The following is a 17,039-nucleotide window of genomic DNA, read 5'->3' as shown; positions in this document are numbered from 1 at the left end:
CAGTTTGCTTGGTTCCATTTGAGACCTCTGCAGCTATGCATGCTCGCTCAGTGGAACAGGGATTATACAGATCTATCTCAGAGAATAGTACTGGATCAATCAACAAGGGACTCCCTACCGTGGTGGCTCTCGCAAGAACATCTGTCCCATGGACATGTTTTCAAAGACCCTCTTGGGTAATTGTGACCACGGATGCCAGCCTGTTGGGTTAGGGAGCAGTCTGAAACTCGTTGAAGGTGCAGGGACTTTGCTCTCGGGAGGAATCTGCTCTCCCCATAAACATTCTGGAGTGAGAGCGACCTTCAATGCATTGATTACTTGGCCTCAGCTGGCCCTAGCCCGGTCTATCAGGTTCCAGACGGACAACATAACCTCAGTGGCCCACATCAACTACCAAGGAGGAACTCGGAGTTCCTTAGCCATGAAGGAGGTGGCACGGATCATCCAGTGGGCGGAGGCTCACAATTGCTGTCTATCTGCCATCCACATTCCAGGAGTGGACAATTGGGAGGTGGACTTTCTGAGCAGACAGACTTTTCATCCCGGGGAGTGGGAACTCCATCCGGAAGTGTTCTCCAGGGATGGCGTCTCGTCAGAACACCAAGCTTTCAAAGTACGGTTCGAGGTCGAGAGATCCTCAAGCCTTTCTGATAGATGCTCAGGTTCACATATCTCTTTCCTCTGTTTGCTCTCCTTCCGCGAGTCATTGCTCGGATCAAGCAGGAGAAAGCATTGGTGATCCTAATAGCTCCTGTGTGGCCTTGTAGTATCTGGTATGCAGATCTAGTAGAGATGTTGTCTCTACCTCCGTGGAGACTACCACTGAGGAAGGACCTTCTGCTTCATTGGCCCTTCCTTCATCCAAATATTGTTTCTCTTAAGATGACTGCTTGGAGATTGAAGGCTTGATTTTAGCTAAGCGTGGATTTTCCGAATCGGTCATTGAGACCATGGTTCAGGCTCGTAAGCCTGTCACTAGAAAGGTTTACCATAAGATATGGCGTAGATATCTTTATTGGTGTGAGTCTAAAGGATATTCTTGGAGTAAGGTCAGGATCCCAATGATCTTATCTTTTTTTCTCCAGGAAGGCCTTGAGAAGGGGTTATCTGTCAGTACCCTCAAGGGTCAGATTTCCGCTCTATCCATTCTGCTGCACAAGCGTCTGGCGGACATACCAGATGTACAATCCTTTTGACAGGCCCTTGTCAGAATCAGGCCTGTGTTTAAATCAGTTGCTCCACCTTGGAGCCTTAACCTTGTTCTTAAAGTTTTACAACAGGCTGGGTTTGAGCCTATACATTCCATAGATATTGTTATTGTTATCTTGGAAGGTTTTGTTTCTTACTGCTATTTCTTCTGCTCTGATGGTTTCTGAACTCTCAGCTTTGCCGTGTGATTCCCCTTATCTCTTTGTACCAAGTTTGTTTTTCTTCCGAAGGTTGTTTCGAACAGAAATATTAATCAGGAAATTGTTGTTCCTTCTCTCTGTCCTTAGCCCTCTTCTCATAGAGAACGTTTGTTGCACAACTTAAACGTTGTGAGGGCTCTTAAATTCTATCTGCAGGCTATAAAGGACTTTCGTCAGTCTTCTGCATTGTTTGCTTTTCTGGAAAACGTAAGGGTCAGAAAGCTGCTGCCACTTCTTTCTCTCTGGTTGAGAAGTATTATTTGTTTGGCATATGAGACTGCTGGACAGCAGCCTCCTGAGAGAATTACAGCTCATTCCACTAGGGTGGTGTCTCTGTAGAAAAGATCTGTAAGGCTGCTAGGCTGAAGGACCAAGGAACTGCCAGAGCATCTATGAGTTCCGCCTGGGGATCCCTGGATCTTGACCCGTATTTCGGGAGCTTGGCATTCTGACGAGATGCCATGAGATCTAACTCTGGCCGACCCCATTTGAGAATCAGGCTGGAGAATATTTCCGGATGGAGTTCCCACTCTCCCGGATGAAAAGTCTGCCTGCTCAGAAAGTCCGCCTCCCAGTTGTCCACCCCTGGGATGTGGATAGCTGACAGATGGCAAGAATGGGCCTCCGCCCACCGGATTATCTTTGCTACCTCGGTCATCGCTAAGGAACTCCTCATTCCTCCCTGATGGTTGATGTAAGCCACTGTCGTTATGTTGTCCGACTGAAATCTGATGAACTGGGCCGAAGCCAACTGAGGCCAGGCCAGAAGAGCATTGAAGATCGTTCTTAGTACCATCATGTTTATCGGAAGAACAGACTGCTCGAGTCCTACTCCCTGAGCCTTTAGGGAGTCCCAGACCCAGAAGGCTGGCGTCTGTTGTCTCAATCACCCAGGAAGGTCTGCAAAAGCATGTCCCCTGGGATAGATGATCCAGAGACAACCACCATTGAAGAGAGTCCATCGTCTCCTGTTCCAGGGTTATTTGAGGAGATAAATCTGCAAAATCTCCATTCCACTGCCTGAGCATGCTTAACTGCAGAGGCCTGAGGTGAAACCGAGCAAACGGTATGATGTCCATTGCCGCCACCGATTACTTCCATGCACTGAGCCACTGACGGTTGAGGATTGGACTGAAGGGATCGACAAGTATTTAGAATCTTTAATTTCCTGACCTCTGTCAGAAAAATCCTCATAGATATAGAATCGATTAGAGTTCCCTAGAAAGTCACCCTTGTCTTCAAGATTAAAGGGACAGTCTACACCAGAATTTTTATTGTTTTAAAAGATAGATAATCCCTTTATTACCCATTTCCCAGTTTTGCATAACCAACACAGTTATAATAATATACTTTTAACCTCTGTGATTACCTTGTAACTAAGCCTCTGCAAACTGCCCCTTTTTTCAGTTCTTTTGACAGACTTGCAGTCTAGCCAATCAGTGCCTGCTCCCAGATAACTTCTCGTGCACGAGCACAATGTTATCTATATGAAATACGTGAACTAACACCCTCTAGTGGTGAAAAACTGTTAAAATGCAATCTGAAAGAGGTGGGCTTCAAGGTCTAAGAAATTAGCATATGAACCTCCTAGGTTAAGCTTTCAACTAAGAATAAAAGAAAACAACAAAAGAACAAAGCAAAATTGGTGATAAAAGTAAATTGGAAAATTGTTTAAAATTGCATGCTCTATCTGAATCATGAAAGTTTATTTTGGCCTAGACTGTCCCTTTAAGGAACTCTTTTCCAGATTTACCTTCCACAATGTCTGTATGGGACCTTGCTAGTTGACAAGATGGTGCCTGGATTAGAATATCGTCCAGATAAGGCGCCACCGCAATGCCCTGTGTTCTTAGAACCGCCAGCAGAGACCCCAGAACTTTTGTGAAGATTCTGGGCGCCGTGGCCAGACCGAAAGGAAGAGCCACGAACTGAAAGTGTTTGCCCAGAAAGGCAAACCTTAGGAACTTGTGATGATTTCTGTGGATAGGAACATGAAGATATGCATCCTTTAAATCCACTGTCGTCATAAATTGACCCTCCTGGATCAATGGAAGATTGGTACGAATAGTTTCCATCTTGAACGATGGAACTCTGAGAAACTTGTTTAGACCTTTGAGGTCTAGGATAGGTCTGAAAGTTCCCTCCTTTTTGGGAACTACAAACAGATTTGAATAAAACCCCTGTCCGTGTTCCTGAACTGGAAAAATTACTCCCAGGGAGGAGAGGTCTCTTACACAATGTAAGAACACCTCTCTTTTTATCTGGTCTGCAGATAATCTTGAAAGAAGAAATCTTCCTCAGGGAGGAACATTTTTGAACTCCAGTGTGTATCCCTGAGACACTGTCTATAGCCCAGGGATCCTGAACATCCCGCACCCAAGCCTGAAAGAAGAAATAAAGTCTGCCCCCTACCAGATCCGGTCCCGGATCGGGGGCAAACCCTTCATGCTGACTTGGAATCAGCAGCAGGCTTCTTGGATTGCCTACTCTTGTTCTAAGATTGGTTGGGTCTCCAAGTAGGCTTAGATTGTGAATAGTTTCCTTCCTGTTTAGAGGAGGAAGGGAAGGAATTGCCCTTGAAATTTCAAAAGGAACGAAAATTACTTTGTCGTAAGGAGATGACCCTTACGACTTATGACAGCGTCAGCTATAGGGAACATCTTCTTGAAAATAGGAGAGGGAGAGAAGGGAATACCTGGTTTCTCTTATTCCTTATCTGTCCAATTTACTCGATTTCTCAGGAGCGACCACTACTGTGAAATCAGTCATCTAAGGTAACCAAAACCTCCCTGAGTAACAGGCGGAGGTGTTCTAGTTTAAATCTGAGACAACCTCTGAATCAGTCAAAGGCAATTAACTCTCTGAATCGGAAATTTCGCCTTCTGATAGAACCTCTATACCCTCCATCTCAGTTCCCTGGGAGGGCACATCCGAGATTGCCACCATGGCATCAGAAACCTCACTGATAACCTGGTTGTCTTTCCTCTTACGTTTGCCTTGAAGCATAGGAAAAGCAGACAACGCATCAGAAATTGTGGAAGACATGAGCGCAGCTATATCTTTTAAGGTAACTCCAGCAGGTGCTAGAGCAGAAGTACAGGGCACTGCTTGTGGGGGCGTTAATGTTTGGGACGCTTGGGGAGAAAGCTGCGGCATACTCTGAATCTCGTCATTAGACTCCTGAGCAGCATCCGCTCTTGAAAAATTTTGTTCATGAAAAATCTTCTCTATAACTTAAAGCCCTCTCAATACATGAGGGACAGAAAGGGATCGATGGTTCCCCATTGGCATCCAAACACATGGAGCAAGTGACATTTTGTACAGCTCTTATGTCCATGTTGAAGCACAGTAGAACAATAATGAAATAAAAAATATTTCTTTATATAAAAAATCTTATTACAAAAAACAGTTACTACCCCTTTAGATTTTAAAAATAGACAATTTTTTCTGCAGGTAGAATAAAAGTGTCCCAAAATAAACAACCAAATTTAAATAGAACAATTTTTCTCAAATAACTTTGAACATTTGAAATAAGTACTGTGACTTTAAATGGAAAATATTTTCCTTGCAGACAGAAAAAAAGCGTATCCTCCGTTAAATAAAATGATATTCAGACACCACTACGCCTCAGCAGCTCTGCTGAGGCGCCTACCTGCCGCCCGGATCCACTGCTCTCTTTCCAGTGACCTCTAAGCAGTCAACGATGACAAGGGCTTGAAAGCACTACGCAACCGCTTGCTCTGAGTAAAAAGACCATGCGGTTCTAGTGCGATGCTCCGGCCGTTTGTGCAACAACCCCTGTGTACCCGGAACAGCTCCGTGCTCAGACAAGGACTGAAAACTGTGCAGAATATTACAAAGAGCGCGAAAACGTAGCCCCGCCCATCGTGGGCGTCAGTAAAATAACACAACCCGACCGGCTTCACATAAAAAAAAATAAACGATAGTGAAACACAATTTAGCTTAACTCCCAGCCCCAGTGCCTGTACTTAAGCTGCCATACAAGCCTCCATACTTAGAGAGTATAATGTCCCAGTCACAAAGAGCCCCATATTGCTGAGCCTTATGTGAAAATCAGATTAAAGTGCCCACTCTCCTCTGAGTCTTAGTACTGTTCCCAGAAGTAAAAGTCAGCACTTACCTTAATGCTGTCCGACAGCAAGACAGTCCAGCAGGTGTAAGAGGTCCTCTTCCCTCCCATAGTCCTGTGGAAAATGATGAAGCCTGAGTTAACTTTGCTTAGGCTATCAGGATTAGGGCAGCATAAAAATATGGGAGGCGCAGTGAGAATTATCAGTTCCCATTGCTTTAAAGCCACCAAAAGCTCTACTGAAGAAACTGATCTGGACTACTGCTATACCCAAGAACAAAGCAGCACAATCTTGCACTACTTTAAAATAAAAAACTCTTGATTGAAGAATCTAATCTGACACCTCACTTTACCTCTTCCTATCACTAACGTAGGCAAAGAGAATGACTGGAGTGGGAGGGAAGGGAGGAGCTATTTAATAGCTCTGCTGTGGTGCTCTTTGCCTCCTCCTGCTGACCAGGAGGTGATATCCCACAAGTAAGGATGATGATCCGTGGACTCATCGTGTCTTTAAAAAGAAACAAAATGTATGCTTACCTGATGATAAATTTATTTCTCCAACATAGGTGTGTCCGGTCCACGGCGTCATCCTTACTTGTGGGATATTCTCTTCCCCAACAGGAAATGGCAAAGAGCCCAGCAAAGCTGGTCACATGATCCCTCCTAGGCTCCGCCTACCCCAGTCATTCTCTTTGCCGTTGTACAGGCAACATCTCCACGGAGATGGCTTAGAGTTTTTTAGTGTTTAACTGTAGTTTTTATTATTCAATCAAGAGTTTGTTATTTTGAAATAGTGCTGGTATGTACTATTTACTCAGAAACAGAAAAGAGATGAAGATTTCTGTTTGTATGAGGAAAATGATTTTAGCAACCGTCACTAAAATCCATGGCTGTTCCACACAGGACTGTTGAGAGCAATTAACTTCAGTTGGGGGAACAGTGAGCAGTCTCTTGCTGCTTGAGGTATGACACATTCTAACAAGACGATGTAATGCTGGAAGCTGTCATTTTCCCTCTGGGATCCGGTAAGCCATGTTTATTACGATTGTAAATAAGGGCTTCAAAAAGGGCTTATTAAGACTGTAGACTTTTTTTTGGGCTAAATCGATTGATTATTAACACATATTTAGCCTTGAGGAATCATTTTATCTGGGTATTTTGATATAATAATATCGGCAGGCACTGTTTTAGACACCTTATTCTTTAGGGGCTTTCCCAAAGCATAGGCAGAGCCTCATTTTCGCGCCGGTGTTGCGCACTTGTTTTTGAGAGGCATGGCATGCAGTCGCATGTGAGAGGAGCTCTGATACTTAGAAAATACTTTCTGAAGGCGTCATTTGGTATCGTATTCCCCTTGGGGCTTGGTTGGGTCTCAGCAAAGCAGATACCAGGGACTGTAAAGGGGTTAAAGTTCAAAACGGCTCCGGTTCCGTTATTTTAAGGGTTAAAGCTTCCAAATTTGGTGTGCAATACTTTTAAGGCTTTAAGACACTGTGGTGAAAATTTGGTAAATTTTGAACAATTCCTTCATGTTTTTTCGCATTTGCAGTAATAAAGTGTGTTCAGTTTAAAATTTAAAGTGACAGTAACGGTTTTATTTTAAAACGTTTTTTGTACTTGTTATCAAGTTTATGCCTGTTTAACATGTCTGAACTACCAGATAGACTGTGTTCTGAATGTGGGGAAGCCAGAATTCCTATTCATTTAAATAAATGTGATTTATGTGACAATGACAATGATGCCCAAGATGATTCCTCAAGTGAGGGGAGTAAGCATGGTACTGCATCATTCCCTCCTTCGTCTACACGAGTCTTGCCCACTCAGGAGGCCCCTAGTACATCTAGCGCGCCAATACTCCTTACTATGCAACAATTAACGGCTGTAATGGATAATTCTGTCAAAAACATTTTAGCCAAAATGAACACTTATCAGCGTAAGCGCGACTGCTCTGTTTTAGATACTGAAGAGCATGACGACGCTGATATTAATATTTCTGAAGGGCCCCTAACTCAGTCTGATGGGGCCAGGGAGGTTTTGTCTGAGGGAGAAATTACTGATTCAGGGAACATTTCTCAACAAGCTGAACCTGATGTGATTGCATTTAAATTTAAGTTGGAACATCTCCGCATTCTGCTTAAGGAGGTATTATCCACTCTGGATGATTGTGACAAGTTGGTCATCCCAGAGAAACTATGTAAAATGGACAAGTTCCTAGAGGTGCCGGGGCTCCCAGAAGCTTTTCCTATACCCAAGCGGGTGGCGGACATTGTTAATAAAGAATGGGAAAGGCCCGGTATTCCTTTCGTCCCTCCCCCCATATTTAAAAAATTGTTTCCTATGGTCGACCCCAGAAAGGACTTATGGCAGACAGTCCCCAAGGTCGAGGGAGCGGTTTCCACTTTAAACAAACGCACCACTATACCCATAGAGGATAGTTATGCTTTCAAAGATCCTATGGATAAAAAATTAGAAGGTTTGCTTAAAAAGATGTTTGTTCAGCAGGGTTACCTTCTACAACCAATTTCATGCATTGTCCCTGTCGCTACAGCCGCATGTTTCTGGTTCGATGAGCTGATAAAGGCGGTCGACAGTGATTCTCCTCCTTATGAGGAGATTAAGGACAGAATCAATGCTCTCAAATTGGCTAATTCTTTCACCCTAGACGCCACTTTGCAATTGGCTAGGTTAGCGGCTAAGAATTCTGGGTTTGCTATTGTGGCGCGCAGAGCGCTTTGGTTGAAATCTTGGTCGGCTGATGCGTCTTCCAAGAACAAGCTACTTAACATTCCTTTCAAGGGGAAAACGCTGTTTGGCCCTGACTTGAAAGAGATTATCTCGGATATCACTGGGGGTAAGGGCCACGCCCTTCCTCAGGATCGGCCTTTCAAGGCAAAAAATAAACCTAATTTTCGTCCCTTTCGTAGAAACGGACCAGCCCAAAGTGCTACGTCCTCTAAGCAAGAGGGTAATACTTCTCAAGCCAAGCCAGCTTGGAGACCAATGCAAGGCTGGAACAAGGGAAAGCAGGCCAAGAAACCTGCCACTGCTACCAAGACAGCATGAAATGTTGGCCCCCGATCCGGGACCGGATCTGGTGGGGGGCAGACTCTCTCTCTTCGCTCAGGCTTGGGCAAGAGATGTTCTGGATCCTTGGGCGCTAGAAATAGTCTCCCAAGGTTATCTTCTGGAATTCAAGGGACTTCCCCCAAGGGGGAGGTTCCACAGGTCTCAGTTGTCTTCAGACCACATAAAAAGACAGGCATTCTTACATTGTGTAGAAGACCTGTTAAAAATGGGAGTGATTCATCCCGTTCCATTAAGAGAACAAGGGATGGGGTTCTACTCCAATCTGTTTATAGTTCCCAAAAAAGAGGTAACGTTCAGACCAATCTTAGATCTCAAGATCTTAAACAAGTTTCTCAAGGTTCCATCGTTCAAGATGGAAACCATTCGAACTATTCTTCCTTCCATCCAGGAAGGTCAATTCATGACCACGGTGGATTTAAAGGATGCGTATCTACATATTCCTATCCACAAGGAACATCATCGGTTCCTGAGGTTCGCATTCCTGGACAAACATTACCAGTTCGTGGCGCTTCCTTTCGGATTAGCCACTGCTCCAAAGATTTTCACAAAGGTACTAGGGTCCCTTCTAGCTGTGCTAAGACCAAGGGGCATTGCTGTAGTACCTTACTTGGACGACATTCTGTTTCAAGCGTCGTCCCTTCCTCAAGCAAAGGCTCACACGGACATTGTCCTGGCCTTTCTCAGATCTCACGGATGGAAAGTGAACGTGGAAAAGAGTTCTCTATCTCCGTCAACAAGGGTTCCCTTCTTGGGAACAATAATAGACTCCTTAGAAATGAGGATTTTTCTGACAGAGGCCAGAAAAACAAAACTTCTAGACTCTTGTCGGATACTCCATTCCGTTCCTCTTCCTTCCATAGCTCAGTGCATGGAAGTGATCGGGTTGATGGTAGCGGCAATGGACATAGTTCCTTTTGCACGCATTCATCTAAGACCATTACAACTGTGCATGCTCAGTCAGTGGAATGGGGACTATACAGACTTGTCTCCGAAGATACAAGTAAATCAGAGGACCAGAGACTCACTCCGTTGGTGGCTGTCCCTGGACAACCTGTCACGAGGGATGACATTCCGCAGACCTGAGTGGGTCATTGTCACGACCGACGCCAGTCTGATGGGCTGGGGCGCGGTCTGGGGATCCCTGAAAGCTCAGGGTCTTTGGTCTCGGGAAGAATCTCTTCTACCGATAAATATTCTGGAACTGAGAGCGATATTCAATGCTCTCAAGGCTTGGCCTCAGCTAGCGAGGGCCAAGTTCATACGGTTTCAATCAGACAACATGACAACTGTTGCGTACATCAACCATCAGGGGGGAACAAGGAGTTCCCTGGCGATGGAAGAAGTGACCAAAATCATTCTATGGGCGGAGTCTCACTCCTGCCACCTGTCTGCTATCCACATCCCAGGAGTGGAAAATTGGGAAGCGGATTTTCTGAGTCGTCAGACATTGCATCCGGGGGAGTGGGAACTCCATCCGGAAATCTTTGCCCAAGTCACTCAGCGGTGGGGCATTCCAGACATGGATCTGATGGCCTCTCGTCAGAACTTCAAAGTTCCTTGCTACGGGTCCAGATCCAGGGATCCCAAGGCGGCTCTAGTGGATGCACTAGTAGCACCTTGGACCTTCAAACTAGCTTATGTGTTCCCGCCGTTTCCTCTCATCCCCAGGCTGGTAGCCAGGATCAATCAGGAGAGGGCGTCGGTGATCTTGATAGCTCCTGCGTGGCCACGCAGGACTTGGTACGCAGATCTGGTGAATATGTCATCGGCTCCTCCTTGGAAGCTACCTTTGAGACGAGACCTTCTTGTTCAGGGCCCGTTCGAACATCCGAATCTGGTTTCACTCCAGCTGACTGCTTGGAGATTGAACGCTTGATCTTATCGAAGCGAGGATTCTCAGATTCTGTTATCGATACTCTTGTTCAGGCCAGAAAGCCTGTAACTAGAAAGATTTACCACAAAATTTGGAAAAAATGTATCTGTTGGTGTGAATCTAAAGGATTCCCTTGGGACAAGGTTAAGATTCCTAGGATTCTATCCTTCCTTCAAGAAGGATTGGAAAAAGGATTATCTGCAAGTTCCCTGAAGGGACAGATTTCTGCCTTGTCTGTGTTACTTCACAAAAAGCTGGCCGCTGTGCCAGATGTTCAAGCCTTTGTTCAGGCTCTGGTTAGAATTAAGCCTGTTTACAAACCTTTGACTCCTCCTTGGAGTCTCAATTTAGTTCTTTCAGTTCTTCAGGGGGTTCCGTTTGAACCCTTGCATTCCGTTGATATTAAGTTATTATCTTGGAAAGTTTTGTTTTTAGTTGCAATTTCTTCTGCTAGAAGAGTTTCAGAATTATCTGCTCTGCAGTGTTCTCCTCCTTATCTGGTGTTCCATGCAGATAAGGTGGTTTTACGTACTAAACCTGGTTTTCTTCCAAAAGTTGTTTCTAACAAAAACATTAACCAGGAGATTATCGTACCTTCTCTGTGTCCGAAACCAGTTTCAAAGAAGGAACGTTTGTTGCACAATTTGGATGTTGTTCGCGCTCTAAAATTCTATTTAGATGCTACAAAGGATTTTAGACAAACATCTTCCTTGTTTGTTGTTTATTCCGGTAAAAGGAGAGGTCAAAAAGCAACTTCTACCTCTCTCTCTTTTTGGATTAAAAGCATCATCAGATTGGCTTACGAGACTGCCGGACGGCAGCCTCCCGAAAGAATCACAGCTCATTCCACTAGGGCTGTGGCTTCCACATGGGCCTTCAAGAACGAGGCTTCTGTTGATCAGATATGTAGGGCAGCGACTTGGTCTTCACTGCACACTTTTACCAAATTTTACAAGTTTGATACTTTTGCTTCTTCTGAGGCTATTTTTGGGAGAAAGGTTTTGCAAGCCGTGGTGCCTTCCATTTAGGTGACCTGATTTGCTCCCTCCCTTCATCCGTGTCCTAAAGCTTTGGTATTGGTTCCCACAAGTAAGGATGACGCCGTGGACCGGACACACCTATGTTGGAGAAAACAGAATTTATGTTTACCTGATAAATTACTTTCTCCAACGGTGTGTCCGGTCCACGGCCCGCCCTGGTTTTTTTAATCAGGTCTGATAATTTATTTTCTTTAACTACAGTCACCACGGTACCATATGGTTTCTCCTATGCAAATATTCCTCCTTAACGTCGGTCGAATGACTGGGGTAGGCGGAGCCTAGGAGGGATCATGTGACCAGCTTTGCTGGGCTCTTTGCCATTTCCTGTTGGGGAAGAGAATATCCCACAAGTAAGGATGACGCCGTGGACCGGACACACCGTTGGAGAAAGTAATTTATCAGGTAAACATAAATTCTGTTTTCTTGACACGGTGAGTCCACGGCGCTCCCTGTTTTCAGACAGTTTTTTTAATATAAACCTCAGGCACCCTCTGCACCTTGTGTTATTTCCTTTCTCTCCTTTTCCTTCGGTCGAATGACTGGGGGTTGTGGGAAGGAAAGTGATACTTAACAGCTTTGCTGTGGTGTGCTTTGCCGCCTCCTGCTGGCCAGGAGTGATATTCCCAAAAGTAATTGATGATCCGTGGAGTCACTGTGTCAAGAAAGAAAGAAATTTATCAGGTAAGCATCAATTTTGTTATTTGCAGACTCTAGCCCAGATTGTCGCCTCCAAATAAAGTAAATAGTAGGTGGAGTCTTGCTAGTCTATTGCTGCAAACAAGGTGCTTGTTTTAAGAATTTTTGTTAAATCTTGGTTGATTTACTGTTCTATAAACTGTCTTGTAATTACAAGTTGTTTACTAATGCTCTTATACGTTTTACATGCCACTTCAATTATTGGTGACTTAACCAATTTAGGTTGCTTAAATGACCTTTGCTTTATCTGTGTTTTAGTTTCTTTGCATTATTTCTTTATATTATATCATTATTCATAGAAAAATATAATAACTTTAATCTTGTTTTATGAAGGGCTCGTCAAGTAGCTCCAAGAGCTGGCACTCCAGGATTTAGAGCTCCTGAAGTTCTCACCAAGTGCCCAAATCAAACTACTGGTAACATTTTCAACTTTTTCTTTCTTTCTTCTTTTCCTCCAATAAATTATAATTGATATTTTACATCTGGTTAACCGGTCATCTTTTGGTTAAATGGTTTAATGTAGAATGAATTCCAATTTTAAATTGTACTCAAGGATATTCTACTTATCTTTATTACTTATTACAACAATACACATTTTTGTGGTGTTGTATTTGTCATAGTGACTACTTAGTAGCTAGAATTGTGTATCACATGTTTTAAAGAAAAAGAGGAGGTTCTCTTATAATTCTCACACATTGTTTATATAATTGAGGTGATTGGGGTGAGGCTTATTTATAGTTGCAACCCATTTATGTGGTCTTGAGCTCCTGAGCCTACGACTGTGTGGTCATGAAAAGGAGCCACGTTTAAAGAAAGGAAACAGAGTTAAATTTGCTATTAGATATAAATTGGCAATCTGCTTCTCTTAAAAGGGACAGTCTAGGCCAAAATAAACTTTCATGATTCAGATAGAGCATGTAATTTTAAACAATTTTCCAATTTACTTTTATCACCAATTTTGCTTTGTTCTCTTGGTATTCTTAGTTGAAAGCTTAACCTAGGAGGTTCATATGCTAATTTCTTAGACCTTGAAGGCCACCTCTTTTCAGAATGCATTTTAACAGTTTTTCACCACTAGAGGGTGTTAGTTCATGTATTTCATATAGATAACACTGTGCTCGTGCACGTGAAGTTATCTGGGAGCAGGCACTGATTGGCTAAACTGCAAGTCTGTCAAAAGAACTGAAATAAGGGGGAAGTTTGCAGAGGCTTAGATACAAGATAATCACAGAGGTTAAAAGTGTATTTATATAACTGTTGGTTATGCAAAACTGGGGAATGGGTAATAAAGGGATTATCTATCTTTTAAAACAATAACAATTCTATGGTAGACTGTCCCTTTAACTTTGCCACCTATTTCTACTCTCTATCTGAATCATGAAAAGTTAATTTGGACTCCTTCCATGTCCCATTTAACTCCTAAAATACAAAAGAGTAAAGATTAAAGTTGTATAAATATACCCTAAGGCCTTTATTTGTAAAAAAGTAAAATCTTCTTTGAAAATAATACACTATTAACTGCACTCTAGATAGGTGATCACTGAGGTTACAGCGTTTTCCTAGCTAGGATTGAAAGGGATGTAAAACCCTAAATTGTTTCATGATTCAGAGAGAATGCACAATTTTGATGTTTCCTGTTTTGCTACTGTTGTCAATTATGCTTTCTTTTTTTCATATCCTTTGTTGAAAAGCAGGTAGACTTTTTGGAGCAACTATGTGGCAGCAGTTTCAAGAGCATTAGATTGCAGTAGTGAATGCTGCCATGCAGTTCCCCAGACGTGCACGCTACCTATCCAAGAGAACAAAGCAGATTTGGAAACTTTCTTTTTTTTTTCATGCTTGCTCTGTCTGAATCATGAAAGGAAAATAACAGCATTCTGTTTACACTTTGTTTGTGGTACAATCGCACATATATAAATTAAATAATGTTGTACTTTAAATATCCTGGGGTACTCACAATTAAAAATGACTTACAGTAGTGCTTAAATTTTAGCATCTGCTTAAAAAAATATTTTTTTTTTCGGCACTAAGTGAACCTTTAGCACTATTAGATGGAATTTTTGCTAAGTCCTATCACACCCCATACATATATTATTCCTTGTATCAAAGATAAAAACAAAAGAAGACACCACAATGGTGCAGATCAAAGATAAAAACAGAAGAAGGCGCCGCAATTGTGCAGATCAAAATAGACAGGAAATCTCCATACAAAATATGTACAGGGTACTCAGAGTAGTAGGCACTAAAAAGTGAGAGTCACGCCTCCTGAACACTTTTGAGCCATTCAGATAGCTCACAAAGGCAAAAAATGCTCCGTCGTCCTCCAGGGATAGGTCTGCGATTTAAGCAGTTGCTCGGCAGGGCACAGCTGATAGATCCTCTATGTAGAGTTGGATCCTTCGTTTCACATGAACCAATGTGCCCCACAAGCTTTCACAGAGGGGGGAAATTGGAAATTTGAGCTCCAAATTAAAGTGTTCTGACAAAGTCTATGTATAATTAAAAGACTTTAATAAAAACAAGTTCAAAAGTATCACAACACGTTTCTGTCTATAATGGACTGTTTCATCAGGTGAATATACATGAAAGGTCAGCACAGCTTATAAAGAGCCTTAACTATGAAAAGCGCTACACCTGTTTGCACATTCAAAAAAGCCGAATTAGAAAGGTGATAGGCTGACAGATTGAATTAGCATATGCTCCCCTGATAGGTGCAATAAACCACATTTAACGTGTGTCCCCAGGGTTAGTACTGGCCTATCAATAGAGGAAATGTATATACAAATACCAATAGGAAAAAAAAAGTATACATTAGAAAAAATCCTAATCAGAAAAACTCTTAATAAAAAAACTCAAAGTGCCAAAAAGTAAATGTACATAATAAGCTACCAAGTAGAAATATTGTAACATTATTTCTTAGTGGCCCATTCACAAGATATTATACATCTGTAGCAATTTATAGTGTATAGTAGCATATAAGACAGGTGTAGACAAATCACTTACAAAAATTGTAATTCTACAAATATGCAAAATGTAATATGCAGCACATAAGGGTTGCCAACATATCTACAATACAAGATGGAATTTTCCCCCGAAGCAGGGAATGGAGATACAACGTAAGCACAGATTTAAAAAGTACAGAAAAAAAGTAAAACCATTGTATTATAGACACGTCTTGATGTTGGATTGGTCTATTTTATCTATAAAGAACATTTAAAAGCCAAAAAGGATCTTACAATAAACAAACTGATCCATATAGATAAAATATAATTAACTATTCATGTGTGTAGTATCAACTATCAGCAGTTAAATGCGGCCATATCAATGTTCTTATTTAAACCAAAGGGATTTAACGTTTTTATTTTCAAAATCCAAAAAGTTTCTCTTTGGCATAAACGGACCAACCTATTGCGACCCCAAACATTCGGTATGTGCTCAATGGGAAGATCCTGAAAGTGTCTAACGTACAATGATGACAACAGATGCTATGTCTAGTGACACTATGATTCATAAGGGTGTTTTTAATGTTCCTCATATGCTCGCCCCACCTCTTTTCTTTCATGTAATTAGCAAGAGTCCATGAGCTAGTGACGTATGGGATATACATTCCTACCAGGAGGGGCAAAGTTTCCCAAACCTCAAAATGCCTATAAATACACCCCTCACCACACCCACAAATCAGTTTTACAAACTTTGCCTCCTGTGGAGGTGGTGAAGTAAGTTTGTGCTAGATTCTACGTTGATATGCGCTCCGCAGCAGGTTGGAGCCCGGTTTTCCTCTCAGCGTGCAGTGAATGTCAGAGGGATGTGAAGAGAGTATTGCCTATTTGAATTCAATGATCTCCTTCTACGGGGTCTATTTCATAGGTTCTCTGTTATCGGTCGTAGAGATTCATCTCTTACCTCCCTTTTCAGATCGACGATATACTCTTATATATACCATTACCTCTACTGATTCTCGTTTCAGTACTGGTTTGGCTTTCTACTACATGTAGATGAGTGTCCTGGGGTAAGTAAGTCTTATTTTTGTGACACTCTAAGCTATGGTTGGGCACTTTTATATCAAGTTCTAAATATTTGTGTTTAAACATTTATTTGCCTTGATTCAGGATGTTCAATATTCCTTATTTCAGACAGTCAGTTTCATTATTTGGGATAATGCATTTGAATAATCAATTTTCTTACCTTAAAATTTGACTTTTTTCCCTGTGGGCTGTTAGGCTCGCAGGGGGCTGAAAATGCTTCATTTTATTGCGTCATTCTTGGCGCTGACTTTTTTGGCGCAAAAAAATTTTTCTTTGTTATTTCCGACGCCATACTTGTCGCCGGAAGTTGCGTCATTTTTGACGTTTTTGCGCCAAAAAATGTTGGCGTTACCGGATGTGGCGTCATTTTTGGCGCTAAAAGCATTTAGGCGCCAAATAATGTGGGCGTCTTTTTTTTGGCGCCAAAAAATATGGGCGTCATTATTGTCTCCACATTATTTAAGTCTCATTGTTTATTTGCTTCTGGTTGCTAGAAGCTTGTTCACTGGCATTTTTTCCCATTCCTGAAACTGTCATTTAAGGAATTTGATCAATTTTGCTTTATATGTTGTTTTTTCTTTTACATGTTGCAAGATGTCTCAGATTGATCCTGAATCAGAAGATACTTCTGGAAAATCGCTGCCTGATGCTGGATCTACCAAAGTTAAGTGTATTTGCTGTAAACTTGTGGTATCTGTTCCTCCAGCTGTTGTTTGTAATGAATGTCACGACAAACTTGTTAATGCAGATAATATTTCCTTTAGTAATGTTACATTACCTGTTGTTGTTCCTTCAACATCTAATACTCAGAGTGTTCCT

General features: G+C 42.2%; 1 protein-coding gene across 1 annotated transcript in view; it reads left to right on the top strand.

Annotated features, from left to right (window-relative positions):
- CDC7 (cell division cycle 7) overlaps positions 1-17,039 on the top strand; it is a 281,927-nt gene that overhangs the window by 112,838 nt on the left and 152,050 nt on the right. Inside the window, exon 9 of the mRNA XM_053693123.1 lies at positions 12,529-12,611. Coding sequence (XP_053549098.1) covers positions 12,529-12,611 — 83 coding nt within the window. The remainder of the gene's footprint in view (positions 1-12,528; positions 12,612-17,039) is intronic.

The sequence above is a fragment of the Bombina bombina genome, chromosome 10 (assembly GCF_027579735.1).
Source record: "Bombina bombina isolate aBomBom1 chromosome 10, aBomBom1.pri, whole genome shotgun sequence".
Classification (NCBI taxonomy): domain Eukaryota; kingdom Metazoa; phylum Chordata; class Amphibia; order Anura; family Bombinatoridae; genus Bombina; species Bombina bombina.
This window is presented reverse-complemented; position numbering and strand designations above follow the sequence as displayed.